The 15,324-nt window shown below is 35.1% G+C and overlaps 1 protein-coding gene across 3 annotated transcripts in view; it reads right to left on the reverse strand.

Annotated features, from left to right (window-relative positions):
* Positions 1-4,705: 4,705 nt before the first annotated feature.
* Positions 4,706-15,324, reverse strand: part of LOC105193729 (serine-rich adhesin for platelets) — a 29,389-nt gene continuing 18,770 nt past the window's right edge. For all 3 annotated transcript variants that reach the window (XM_039446162.1, XM_026135414.2, XM_039446163.1), the window contains 4 exons: positions 15,090-15,264; positions 14,481-14,624; positions 12,987-13,229; positions 4,706-12,020 (listed from right to left, as the gene is read on the reverse strand). In XM_039446162.1, the coding sequence (XP_039302096.1) occupies positions 7,645-12,020; positions 12,987-13,229; positions 14,481-14,624; positions 15,090-15,264 (4,938 nt within the window). In that variant the 3' untranslated portion in view covers positions 4,706-7,644. The remainder of the gene's footprint in view (positions 12,021-12,986; positions 13,230-14,480; positions 14,625-15,089; positions 15,265-15,324) is intronic.

The raw sequence follows: 15,324 nt of genomic DNA on the forward strand, positions 1-15,324 counted from the left end.
AACGCGCGTTTAGAATGTGTTAAACATTTCTCTAATTATATTATTAGTATCCATGCTTTGCTTTGCTTTCCCAAAGTATGTTAGATAATTTTCATCTAAAATCGCCGAAGTCGAGACATCTATGTCATCTATTACATAATGGCTTGTCATTAGCGATAGGAATCAATCAGAAATTCTAATAACGCTAATATTATAATAATGCGTTTTATTGTTTAAATTACAATCAAACATTTTTTATTTTAAAATATATCAACATTTTTTAGAAAACTGTTGTACTGCTGCTTATGATACATGTACGTTATTTGCTGTGTTATATTTTACGGTAATAAAAATATTAATAAAATGTTTTCAAAAATTTAATTTTTTTTAAATTTTGAAAGTGAAACAAAACAAAACAAGCAATAATAGTTTTATATTATTTAGTTTCTAGTAATCGGCGAACTCTACTAAATGACTAGCCATTTCTTTGTCTAGTTCAACAGGTTTTCTCAAATTTGCTTTTGTATGTGGCTTGTAGTATATGTACATAGTTATTAAGAACTTTTGAACTGTACGAGGAATACTGTGAGTATTGGAACATAGAATTTCATAGTATATTGTATATTATTAGAATGAAACTGAGAAGAGTAGCAAAACAAGTTTGCTGAATTAAAAAATGTTTCCTATTTTTTTTATCAAAAGCTTTTAAAACTATTTTTTCAGAACTGTATCAAATAAATTTTTTATATTCAATTCTGTTATATTGTTGTAAATTATGAGTATATTATATACACAAAGAGAAAAGGATTAAAACAAAAAATTTAATTAAAATACATTTGAAATGCATTTGCACGTTGAAATTTGTAACGTTATATATGAAAACGACGGCATTTGCAATGGAATATATTTACATCTTTTTAGATTTTTGTGCAATAGAAATACGTTGTTAGAAAAAATTAATTTATTACACAAATTATAGCATTATTATTAACATAATTATTTTTATAAAATTTGTTATACATTTTTTGTAAACTTATACTAAAAGAACTGCTTCAAGTTTAAATAAGTGTTTTATTCATAGGAAATTATAAGTTTACAGGAGACATTAGATATTCCTTCATTATGATTTTATATGAGAACTTTTTGTATATCAACGAACGTCGTATTTTAAGAATGCAAAGTACCCTCCTACATTTTTCATAACTAAAAGAATCAGTTCCAGGTATGATTTATATTTCATATCGTAAAGTAGTAGAGTCGATATATTAGCTTGGATGCTCTTGCATCTCGTAGAATTTTTGAAAACTAGTTCAGCAAACTTGACCGGATGCATGTCTCATATACGGATGTGCATCTGCACTTTTCCATTATCTTTAAATCAGTATTCCTTTCGTTGCGTACCACTGCATTAAAATGTAGACTCTGTTTTTTGTCTTTTGAACCAAAATTTTCTTAGAAAGTTCTTTGTTGTCCTCTTCATTTTCATGTGTAGATATATTAGCCGATCAAATAAAAAAAAATAAAGCCTTATTTGTCACATGTGGCATACGGAAATTACGTAAAAAATCTAGAATAATTATATTATAAATAAGAAAGTTATTTATTTTATTGTTTTTATAAAAAGTAAAAAGGGACGTACTTTTTTCTTTATTTCATCTAATATAAAATTAATGGTTTAAATGATAATAATAATAATACAATTATCGTAATCACGTAATTATCTTCCAAGAAATAACAGCATAGTGAAACAACGTGTTACCGAGTATGGTGCCATAATTTATAGCGCAAAGAACGGAGATTAATGTGTCTGCATTCTAATGTATATTAATACAACCTCCAATACAATGAATATACATTTTCGTGCAATGCCGGAATTCAACGAAATGCTGAAGAATCACAAGTGGGAAGTTTGCCAGTTTCTTACACATCGGCGGAAAAATAACGGACGGATGAGAAATCCAAAAACGACATAATAACAGGATTTTATTTGTAGACAAGTTTCGCGACCTAGTTTTTCTTGGAAAAAAAATGTTCTATTTAAACTTTATCAATTCGCTTTTATTTTACATTTTAATACTAGTGTTTCTCTGATAAAATTGATGCTTTTACACAAGAACTGACACGGAATTAAAGAATCGAAAATAAGAAAAAAATTAATTGCTAGTCACAATTGTGTTTAATATTTCCAATGTCAAACGCGAGGGGTATCTATACTCGTTTCCAAGCAGTTATGTAATCCATAAAATTTCGAGTTACCGAGGATGACACTCGTGGCTCTTGAAAAGGAATGGCAGATTAATGTCTCGAGTTCGAAATCCTGCGGAACTTTAACGTTACATCGCGCGCACGCCACGAGAAGGAAAACAGAGTCAGTAACCCGGTTCTTAAATCAGGAGCGACGGTGCGATCTGAAATCCTCGTTATCCTCGGTCACAGAGCCGCACGACAAGAAACGTCTCGCGTCCCATTCCGATTCCACGATAGGATTCTTGGGTTCGGATTTAGCGGCACCGAAGATGCACTGTTCGACCACCATAATATGGCGACAAGAAGCGTGTCGGAAGCCGGGGGACCAAGGGAAGGTTTACGGGGTGCATATTACCGATGCAGAGGATGTCGCAGGGACGCGCGCGCGCATTTCGAGCTCATTTCCATAACGGGTTAGGTACATATTACCGTACGTATGTACGTATCTATATGCGCGCTCAAGTTACGAATAGATGCATCATTCGGCGGATGCATCTTGCGAGAGTTACCTACCATTCGACGCGGTTTGGCCTCGTCTGACTCGACGGAAGCGAGTCTCGAAATCTAATGATACGTTGCACATTAATTTCGGGAATCGCCGGTCATTGTATGGCAACCTGGCGAAATATGACGGTGCCGAGTTATGTGAAGGCGATATTGCGAACCCCACGAGCCGGCGCGGTGGCCCACGAGAAATCTATATATTAATTTTTTGTGAATATATAAACGGATTTTTATTGTAGTTCCTGACATATGAACCCTGTTCATTTCGCTGCAAAAATGATTTTGAACACATGAAATTTAATTCTTTTAAATGATTGAGGTCCGTTTAATAAATATACGTGAAATTATATCCATTGTTCGAAAAATATTAACTTCTGTAACGTTCTGATAGGAAATCGATATTTATTGTGTAATTGCTTTTATATAATATAAATGCTAAAAAACATTATCAGATATTTTTAACCTACATATTGTGAATTATTGCAGCACAATACAGCATGATGTTAAAAACGGTCCGATAAAAGTTCCGATAGGATCTCGTCAATCTCGTCATGAATCTGACTATAGTTAAATTGTCGAATTGTCAGTTTGTCAAGTGGATAAATCGTGCAGTTAGATAATATCGTCGAATGGACAAATTGGCTAACGCGTGTTGCGCTGGCAATAACAGATGCACTGAAATGCTCGGAAAAATTGCCGAGAAAACTGAGAAAAATCAGCAAAATTGGAAATGAAATACAGAAAAGAGGTAGGAAAAATATCGAGGGTCCGCATGAGTAGCGCATGTAAAACATGATAGTGCATAACGTCGAACTTCTCCCGTACTAATAAAATGTAAAACGTCCCACGGGAGCGCTCGGGGCGTTTCGCGGTCCGGGAGCGGCTACAAAGTACGCTTATCAACCTTTAATAAAACGACCGTGTTGCATAATTCACGCACTAATTTATGCGACAACTACTCTCGCCGTACCCGCTGCTAGTGGAAGTCCCGTGTTCCGCACCGGCGAGCATCGTTCGGTTCAATCGCCCGACGGGATCGCGGACCGGAGTACTTTCCAATTCGCCGATTATTTGGATGGGTCTGGGTCAAAGGTTTCGTTGTTTGCTTGCCCGTTTAGCCTGCCGGAGCCTTCGTAATCGCGTGTTTGTCGAGGGAGCCGGCGGACATGTAACCCCGGACACCTCCTGATTGGCAAACATGCATATTTTATCCGCGGCGGCTCTCGCGTTCAGATAACGCGCGTTGCCCGTATCAATTATTCGCCCCCCTCCCCCTCTCCCTCTCTTTACCCTTTCGTCCCGCTCTTTCCTCTTCCCCCTCTGAAATTCGACGCGGCTTTCTCTCTCTCTAATGGGGACGAGGTTTTAATTGAAATGTAATCCCAATTAAAACGAATCCGCAATCCTCGACGCACGAGTGCGTGTAATCATGTTAACGAAATGAAATGTCCACTCGAGCATGAGTATGTAACCGTCGCGAAGAGAACGAGCAGTTTTGCGAACGGTAATCGGTCCGTCATCCCTCTTGCACGAGAGTGCGAGTAACTATTTTTTTTCCATGAATGTAAAATTTATCATTATCGCGTTTTGGTACGCGATTGTGCTTCGGGCTATTATAAGCAAAAAATAAAGATTTTTAAGTACGTTTGAAATAAAAGCGCATAAAATTATATGATCTAAAAAAACAGATATAAAAGGTTATTATTGCGAAATTATCCATGAAATGAAAATGTTTGTTAACCAAGATATTGGGTTTTTTTTTTTATAAACGTGAAGCAGTAAATTAACAGAAGTAATTGTGAACGTTAAAATATGAACGACAATAAAGCATTAAAATATCGTTGATATAAATACAGATATTTATTTAATATTGGATGAATATTAATTTGTTAAATATTTTAAAGCTTTTTTGCGTTTTATAAAAATTAGCTAATTTGAAACTCAGAGATCTTTATTGAATAATAACAGACACATCTCATTTTATTCACTTTCTTATTATATTTATTCAGTTTCTTTATCCATAACGACTTATATCGTTTTATGCATTTCAAATATACAGTCTTATATCTGGCATGACTCGCATTGTCACGTATATACAATAATTTTCTCAAAATATTACGTAACAATTTCACACGCGCCCTTAATCCTGAAATATATGCCTTCTCTTTTCTAAACGACATGAGACATTACATAGGATTTGCGTTTCATTGATGTGCTACGCAATACCTTGATCGAGGCTGTGCGTATTCATCTACCGCAAATTCCGATCAATCTCCATATCTTTATCCGTAAACAGTAGAAAAAGTTTATTCGCTCGTATAATATATATTGCAACATATATTTCAGTAAATATCGAAAAGTATCGATACCAGAAGTTTGAGAAGCTTAAATAACTTGATGAAGTGAATTAAATGTACATATTGTCGAGCAGTTTTATTCGCAGGTAAATGTTTAACAAAGTGAACCTAATTTTCATGCAGAATGGAAAGTGCGGAACATGATGCTGATAACTCGTAACAAATGTGTGTTAACGATGAGGTTTTATTCACTAATTTACTTGTTAATATCATTTAACATTATTCCCTTATTTAAGCTATCTTTGTATTTAAACGTGCCATTGTCCTTTCCAGCACCTTTCCGAATACTTTCTATATTTCACAGGCATCTGAAACTACTTTCGGATTTCTTGATCCAACCGTACGATATAGTAATCGAAATAAAATTAATATATCTTTCATATACTCTCAGGTGTAGTATAACGAATATTGAAAAGTTATTCTTTCTATATATTCATGATAATAAATCGAATAAAATACTGTCAGAAAAATTGCGTAATGTGAAAAAGAATTGCAATAAATTTTATAGTACACGTTGGAAATTGTTTTATCAATAGTTTCTTATATTTTCTTCTTATATCGCAATTGACAAATGTGATTGAATAAAATGAATGTAAAAGAGACTATTGATTAAAAAGTGTAGGTGTTCTTGTAAGATGATATTTCTGAGAAAATTATAAATAAAGTGTAAATTTAAAAATCATACATGTGATTTCTTAGATAATACGAAAAGAAAATAAATAATACGTATATATAAATTGTTATTAGTAATAACTTTAATTAAAATTTTAACGTTAAATTATTTTCTAATGCAATATGAGATAAACAAACTAAATTTTCGTTAAATCTTAAAAATAGAGTCAAAATTGGAACTATCGGAAGAATCTGTCTACAAATTATTAATTAAATCACAAACTTTTATACAAGATTATATTATCGTTTTCTATACTATCACAGATGATTGGGAAAATATTCTAATAGGCTAATCACAAGATGCGTGAATTCCTGGTGCGTTAATGCAAAACTTGTGCAATGATAAGGAATGAAGTATGAACTCTATTATATCAAGTATCCTTATAGTTAAATAGGCTATAAATTGGGTACAGTTAAATACCTTGATAACATCCGAATCGTTGCAATAAAACAGAAAACTGTCCCAATTGAGTCTCTTAACGTCACTTCGTTTATACATCGAATTCAAGCCATTTGTGAGCAAGGATTTAAATTGTAACAGGTTCTTATCTATTCACGCTTAAGTTGCAGCCTATCCAAGCAAACTGATTTTCAACACTGTATGAATATTTTTTTATTAGAAACATCTAAAAATACTACTTTTATTTTATATAAAAAGATTTTGCAAGATGTTGAAGTTATTTGTAACATACAGTCAATAATTGAAATTATATACAATCTTTGCTTCAATTATAATTAATTTGTAATGCATAATTCGCTTAGAGTTATATGGATTCATACGATTAAATTTCTGAAATACATATGAACAAATTAAATTTCATTTAAACAATTTACAAATTGATATCGTATCTTGTGTATCATTTTCTGAATACGATATAAATTTTGAATTCAGAAAAGAATTTTGTCGTACTACAGGTAATCATTTGTCTCAAATATATTGCCTCATAATAAGAACAACCAGTAGCATGGCATAATTAAAGATACGAGAAGAATATTTCATACAATTCTTTTAGCTAGATACTAGTTTAAATTGAATATAAGCGATCAGTTTGGAAGTTGTTTCATAGGAAATTTTGGCATAGTTCATAATTGGAGGGAATCAAGGCATTTTATTGTAATTTCAGCGATTGCAATATGCAAGCGTTTTAGGTGTTCCTCCAACATTATTTTGTTTAAACGGCGAACCTGTATAAATGCGAGTATTCGAATAACTGTGAAGTGCACATTATCTTTTAATGATGGAATAAAGGACAGGAAGCGAGAAACGTGCGGCTGAATATGGGGATTGGATTTATCATTAATCTGCTTTGCCCGGATTTGCTATTTCGTAATCGCGTCAATAACGCACGACGTATTATTTCAGCAATATTCCCAAATTTAATTGCGTTTATGGAGATATTATTTTGCGCTTATCACGATTACAATATAACACGGCCTGTATATTCATTTTTATATTATTTCTGCATCGTATCTCCATTAAAACAAATTTACATGCCATTTAAAGAAAGGAATTTATTTGTAGTTTATAATTATCTCACCGATCATTGAAAAACTTACACGACTTTATTTTAGCTAATTATTATCTTAAAGTTATATCCACGTTTATTATTAATTAATCTTACGTCGTATAATTTGTCTAATAGTGTCTAGCATAACAATTTAAGAATATTTAGGCGACAATTTAGGCCCACTTTGTTAAATTCGGAAATCGATAATACAGGACTTCTCTTTGAAACGCACCGAGTACGCTTCGTTTTGCATATAAAGTATAAGAATCTGTCGAAACAATTGACTAGCGAACATCTCCTTTTGTAATAGCAAACCAGCTCACGTGCGAACTTCCGTGTAGGTCAAAAGCGTCGTCGCTTCGACAATTTACTGAGCACTATGATTTTTGACCAAAGTCAGAGTTCTTCGACGTATAGAGACCCAACTTTAGCGTTAGTTCTTTGGGTTTTCTGGTATTATTTCTAACGGGAAAAGGGCTGAAATGTGTCTTCGGACTCGGAGTGGTGTCGTCAACATTTTCATCGTCTTTGTTCGAGTTTTCAATGTTGTCGAGGCTTAAGGTTGATTTCTTGTAACAGTTCGATCCGTTGTTGGTCAGATCTCCGTACTTGTCGACATTTATTTTGCTCGGAGATTCTGGATGTGAGATGACAGGCCTTCTCGTTTCTTCCATGAAATTTGGGGAGTGTTTCGGAGTGTAATGATTTGGACTAGAAGAGAAGTATTCGTCTTTGTATTGACGATTGGGTGATAGTACATTATAGTCGCGATGCCTTGTCGGTAAATACGAACCGAGATCCGTTTCAGATTCTACCATCACGTGCGATAACATGCTTAAGGGCTTGTCATAATCTGTACTTCTGACATGAGAATAATCTTTCGATGACAAAGTACTGTACTTATGATGTAAAATATCCGTGTCGCTGCAATAATCCCCCATGTTCAAGCATTTTTCTTCATTGCTGATATATGTCGTCGGCGTAACTGCTTCGTTGTTACCCTTGCTGTAATAAGAACTTCCTGTGTTTATGGAGACCATCGATTTGCTATCCTGACTAGCCGCACATTCGTCGCTGATTGGCCTTGGCAACTCTTCATCATATCTCACGCGAAATTCCAAGGATTCCTTCGATAATAATGGGCTTTTCAAATGCAAGTCATAAGGATCGATAGTGACCCTCGATTTCAGATCTGTGTACTCGAATGTGAAATCGCTTGATTTATCATAAGTAGCGTAAGGACTGGCCCGTGGCGACAGTCTATCCTGGATGTCGTAGGTTTTGTAAGGTTCAAAGGTTTTGTAAGGTTCACTCTTTATCGATGAAGTATCAAACTGGCTCGTTTTCGGCACGTATCTTGTTGCGGTCGGTACTTCCGGATAAGTGGAAGTATCGGAATTGTACGTAATTGGAGACAATCGTTTCGGCGGTATTTCTATTCGTGTGTCTGGTAGCACTTGCACATATGAGATTTTGTCGAGCTTCTGTAGTTCCCTGTAAATGTCTATGTCGCTCTTGGGCGACATGCTCTGCTCGTATTTCAACGTCGCAAACGGAAACTTTTCAGGCTGAATTACGACTTCGTGCGTGGTTTCCAAATCGTTCCTGATCTCGATGGAATCATTGGAGGATTTATAGGAAAATACGTTCGTCGAAATGCTAGTAAGATCGAGACCCTCTGTCTCGCTTATATTCTGACCTGGTGAGCCTTTTTCCAAATTAATCATACTCGCAGGCGATTCCTCCTCATAGTTCGCCAGTAATTTAGAGAGTTCCTCGTTTATCTTATGATCTATAAATGCCTCTCGAGTGTCCAGATAGTCGTTTGCTATAATCTCATCTACGTCTAAATGATCAATTTGTTCCGTATCGTCGATGAGAGATAATTTTGTTAATTCTTCATTAATTTTTGCGTCAAATTCCGACACGCTTGTAGCAGTCATATTATCAAAGTCCTTGAAATTGATTCGTGCCAACTCCTCGTTAATTTCATGCTCGTTCAAACCCATTTTTTCGAGAATTGGACTGAATATCTTAGAAATTTCCTCATTAATCGGACTGATGGTAATTTCCTTAGATATTTCCTCCAGATCCGGCAGACGTTTCTTCGCTTGACAAGCTAGAATCTTGTGTAATATGGCAGAGTTTTCTTGAATAATTTTTAGCGCTCTGTCGCTACTTCTGCGTCCATTGTCACCTTTCTTCCGCGGTTTTACTTTTGTCCATACACCTACTTTCGATTCTCTACCGTCATCTATATCGCTATCATTTTTATTACAAGCTATGCTTTTCAATATACTGTCACTGTTTTCATCAATGTTGATTTTAGGATACACTACGTAAGATGTTCTACTTTCATTTGTTATATTTATGTCTGGGATTTCTAATCGCCGCTTCGAGAAGCCGCTCGCGGAATTGCTGAAGGTATCCTGTCGCCTTGCTTCTAAATTTTTCATATCCTCCCAGATATCGCTTGACTTTTTCGTCATCATATTAGTTTCCGGCGATCCATCACTAAGAACCTTTGCTTCCAAGTGCTTCATATCCTCGAGAATATCGCTGCATCTCTTTTTCACTACGGACGTATTGAATTCATCTGTCGAAACCGAGGACTTTAAATCCGTATATCTTTTCTCCAGACTGCTAGAGCTCCTCTCAGTCAATCTTGAACGGTCTCTACGTCTGTAATTGTAATTCAGATAGTGCTTGTCGAGCTTCTCATGCGGCAATTGAGGCACTACATCCTTTTCAGAGAGCGGATCGTCCACATTGTCATCAGCGAAATCTTCGCTCTTCCGATAAGACTCACCACCGATCGATTCGTAAGAGCTCAAATCAGCTTTGCTCTTCTGTGTGTAACTAGCTTTCAGTTCTGCATTCAATGCGAATTGCGGTCTAACATATAAATCGCTTCTCTCGGGAATTTCCTCGTTTTCCTTACTCTCGATTGACTTTGCTGAAGGATCTAGTTTCGTCTGATACCCCGAGAACTTAGTCGAGTCCTTAGAGCTGATCGATTTCGGATCGGGTGAGGTTTCGGTGCTGTCTATACTGCATCTTCGTTTGCCTATACTGTATGGCGAGGGTGTCTTCTGATTAGGATTGGCGATAGGATAAAATGGTGAGGTGCTCAGATCAATCGGTGAATCTGACACGTTGTCTTGATCTCGTTTTCCGTAGTTTGAGGTATATTTTATGGAGTTGGCACTTATTGGCGACTGCAGATCGGAACTGAATGATCTCTCGGAAGACTTGGCTTTGCACGGGCTGCACGAATCGCTAGAACTGCTAATCACCAATTTTGGGCTCGTATCAGACTTGATTCTTAAAGAATCCGTGCTAATCGGGGTCGACGGGCACGATTTCTCGTAAGTTTTTTTTGTAATTGGTCTCGAATCGTCGAGCGCGATATCCGAACTCACAGAATGGAGAACAAGAGTTTTAGAATCCGAGCTAATGGACGAGCAAGCCGATTTGTCTATCGTGAAATCACGAGAGTCCGATCTGACTGGAGTCCTTGGACTCACTGTCAAACTAGAATGCTTCGAATCGGGACCCATTGTCTCTCCAGAGCTGAATGATTTTATGCTTTCCGGAGATTTCGGGCTTTTTCTCAAATGGGAATACGATTTTGTTTGTACCATTGACTGCTTATCACTAAAAGTGTCTCTCTTTAAAGTTTTTTCGGGACTCGTCAGTTTTTCCGGGTTTATCTCGACATTATATATTTCATGTGACAATTTCGTTAATTTGTCATCCATTGTTACCGGAGAAATTGGAAGGTGGCCTACAACGTATCTCTTAGAATAAAAAGATCGTGATTCTGTTGCGACATCCAAAGCTGTGCTATTTGCAAGATCCGTGTCATTCGAATCATTATCGCTTTTTGAATCCAAATAAACATTACTGGAAAATTTTAAGGAGGATTCAAAGGGCTTGTCATCCGTGTCTAAAAGCGTGATAAATTTATCATAATCCTTATCTAAAGAGATACTCGTTTTTTCTCTGGAACTATCCCGTAGTATACTCGTAGTGGCTTCCATTATATCCGTCTTAAGGCCTGTAGTATCTTTACTGCTAGCCCGAATAGTTTCTTTTTTCTCGTCTATATCTTTCAGTCGATTCGTTCTCTGTACCAGGATATCATCCGTCTTCTCAGCGAGATTAGACTTAAGGCTTAAATAATCGTAGCTGTTCACAATCATCGACGATATTGGCGCGTCTTCACTCGACGTATAATCCTGCAACTTCGATTCCGTTTCCTTCGTCTGCAATCTCTCGACCTGATAATCGCCCATCGACAGCTCGTTGTTTTCGCGTGCGCTCGATATTTGAGGGACTGTCGTATTATTGTCATCTTCTGCCGAGAGTCTTCGTATTTGATCGGTGATCTTGGCGATTGAGGTTTCAGACAGGGACGGAGACTTATCGTCGCTCTCGGTTCCGAAAAGTGTATCCTTCTGCGGTCCCTCGACCATCAACGTCGGCTCGCTCTTAATATACGAGCGCGCAGGTGTACTCGCCGAGGTCGACGAACCTTCATAAGCATGCTTTTCATCGTCCGTCGCCATGACGTAAGAGTCGGACGCTGACGTAAGTTCCTCGCTATCGACGTCACTCAAACGATCCGGCTCGTCGCACAGCTCTGTCGACGTGCTGTCACTATCACTGTCAGCGGTACCCCGACTAGGTGACGTTGTAGAAGACGTTTCTGGAGGCGACTGTAAAAATGCTGAACCAAAGGCATCGGCGTCTGTAACATAAAATAGAAAATGTCAATAAATTAATTACACAGCTCTAAAACTGCAATTAATCTCAGGTGACAAAGATAACAATTGGTATCACTGATGATAATCGTTAATCGATAGATTGATATAATTCTAAAAATATTACGTCTATTATCATTTATCTATTAATCTTGAATCCGAGAGAAATTATTGGCGCGCACGATAGAAAGACGACTTGGCAAGAGAACGTGCAGGGCCGAATGTTGACCCTATCTGCCACACCTGCGTCAATACTCGTACTTGCTGGTGAAACAGGTGGTTCTCTTTACATCTATTCTAGAGCATTGGAGGATCAGCAATTGATAAGTGTTACCAACATACGATCTTACCATCAGATGGAAGTTCCATCTTATTCTTTGTTGGTACGTTTGCCATGAGCAGATCAATACGATATCATACGTCCAACGTAAAGTATTCATTTTGTAACATACAATTTTGTTTTTATTTTTATAAATTTTAAAAGATAAGAATTATTGAGATAAAAATAATATCTACGTAAAAAATCACAAGTTTAAATTATTAAAAGTATTCGCTTTTGATTATGTGTGTGTGTGTGTGTGTGTGTGTGTGTATTGAATTTATAATTTATACATTTTTTATTTTTTTATTTATATAATTTTTCTACTTTATTATATAAAAGATAAATTTTTAATTTATATTTTACATTTCTTGTGAAAAATTACATTTTAATCGTTATTTATAAATTTATTGTTATTTATGTATGTATCATCGTATATTACATATTTAAATATATTTTACATGGCTTTTGTACATATTCAAGAAATAACATTCTTTACATCATTTCTTTTAAAAAACTTTTAATATTTTAAATATTATTTAATGTATATATTTCTAAAGACTTTTTTCTTTTTTTCTTGTGTGTCTGTCTTTCTAGTATTGAATTATTTTTTTTTATTATTAAATGTACTTACCACCAGCATCACCAACTCGTTGTTTTGGCCTTTTTGCGTCTTTCCAGTGAAGCGTGACACCTTGTCTGTCTCTGCGACTTTTGGGGCTGTGAAGAGCTGCCGGCCGTAATTTCGATGTGGCAGTGGCAGACGGCAAACTTAATGGTCGATTCTTTGCACTTACGAGTGCATTTTTACCCACTAACAGATGATTCATGGCTGTAGAAGTGGGCGGAGGTACCATGGTCTGTCGCGCGCACGCGGCTGTAGATATAAGAAAACGGTTAGAATGAAAAGAGTACTTATTTTACTACTAGACAAGGTGGGTTATGAATAGTCCTAACATAAATATACAAGCACACTTGCAATTTCCAATAAATATCGATAAAAGCACTTTGTATCTTGTTATATAAAATCTTTGTATCTTTGTTATATAAAATCTTTGTTATCATACTATTGTGTTTTCCCTTCAAAATATTGCTTGTTACAAGACATTGTTACGTTACAATAGAGACTTTAGACCTTTTATAATTTTACAAAATATTAGTATTATATAATATAATGTGTACTAATATTTAACAGTTTCGTTTATTATAATGTTAAATTAATAAGTTATTGAACATTCTTGATTTACATAACTTTTAATTTTACCATTAAATATTTTATTCTTATGATTCGTAAATTTCTACACTGATTTTAAAGTTTAGTTTTGAAAAATTTTATCTCATTTTGTACGAAAATTTTACTTACTGATTTGAGTTTATCGTCATATGTTGATTAAACATTATTGGCCATACAAATTTTATTAACCTGTCAAGAAGATAAATGAGGCGGCTATTTCAAATTGAAGCATGTCACATAGAGCAACTCGCGATTTTTACGTGATAGGTCACAATATCTCGAAAGGTCACATTGTTATCGTGTATTCTCGTCTGGATCGAAATATAACGATAGTGTTCAACCGTAAACACAAACGTGAATTTAGTTTCATTCATGAATATAAAATAAGCTAGCTTACTGTGGCAAGCAGAAGATGGTAAGTATTACCATGACTGCTTGTGGAGCTTTTATAACATGTATCAAACCTACGCACGTTTTTCGATCGTAAAGATACAACGCGTGAAACATGCAATTTAATTTTTGTATGATTCCAATGTTACGATATTTTTTTAATAATTTTAAACAATAGATAAGTAATTTATAGTTGAGAGAGATTGTTATAAAACTTTTTTTCTGCAATATAATGCATATTTATTATATTGAATAGCTCATATTTAATGTGACCGATTTGTATTTTAATAGTGATTTGATTCTTTCGTGTCCGATTTAACAGACTTGCACGATGCATTTAAATTATAAATTAAAATATTTTGTATATAAATGTGATAAAACATACTTTGAAATCTCGAATTGAACATGGTTTCTAAAATATTAATTCTAGAAAAATGCATTAGATCTTTAATTTTTGCATTACAGAACGCTTGTCATATTCATGTTATACTTCTTTGTCATTACCAGAAAGTATTATATGCGCTTGCCGCTGCCGTTCCCGTAGTTTTGCATATTGCTGCTTCAGCGTATTAATATCTAAAGCAAGGCGTTCCCGATCACTACTGGGTGCTATCGCTTGTAACGCTCCTATTGTCGAAGGTATACGATCTGAAATCGATCATTTCTTTCAACAAATAGTAGACATTAGACTATATCATATATCAAACTATACAAATATATTTTTCTCACAAAACATATTATGCTGCAATATAAGATAATAATTATATCTGTTATTCATGATAACATCTGTATACGTAATAGAGCATTAGAAATTTGATTCGCGTGCTGTCTTTTAAAGTAACAATTTATCAAATGTTTGTCAATTCAGTTAAAGAATCAATACTTTTAATACGGTCATAAAAGATACATTATACTAGAATAGTATTATTATATTATAATTATACATATTAAAATATAATATTCGAAATTGAGTTTGATTTGTAAAGCAACATTACGACGATTTATTTCTTTACGTAGAACGTTAATGTAAAATCGTGGAATATGAAATTTTTTTATTTTTTAATTTTACATTATTGACATACTTAAGGGATTCATTAAGAAAATAGCAATCACCTTTCTTTATACGTTGAGCCATACTGAACATGGCAGCCGCTACAGCCAATCTTTCATCCTCTTCTGTCTCGCTGTCATCGTCATCACTCAACTTGCGCGCCCATGGGGTGATGTTATATCGATGCTTCTCTCTCAAACTTGTCACACCATGCAAGGATCCCATGCTAACAATTTTCTGCCAAAGCAATTCGCAAATAGATTGTATTATTTACGATGTCAGATGCGTGGATAATAT

Source organism: Solenopsis invicta, chromosome 2, assembly GCF_016802725.1.
Source record: "Solenopsis invicta isolate M01_SB chromosome 2, UNIL_Sinv_3.0, whole genome shotgun sequence".
NCBI lineage: Eukaryota > Metazoa > Arthropoda > Insecta > Hymenoptera > Formicidae > Solenopsis > Solenopsis invicta.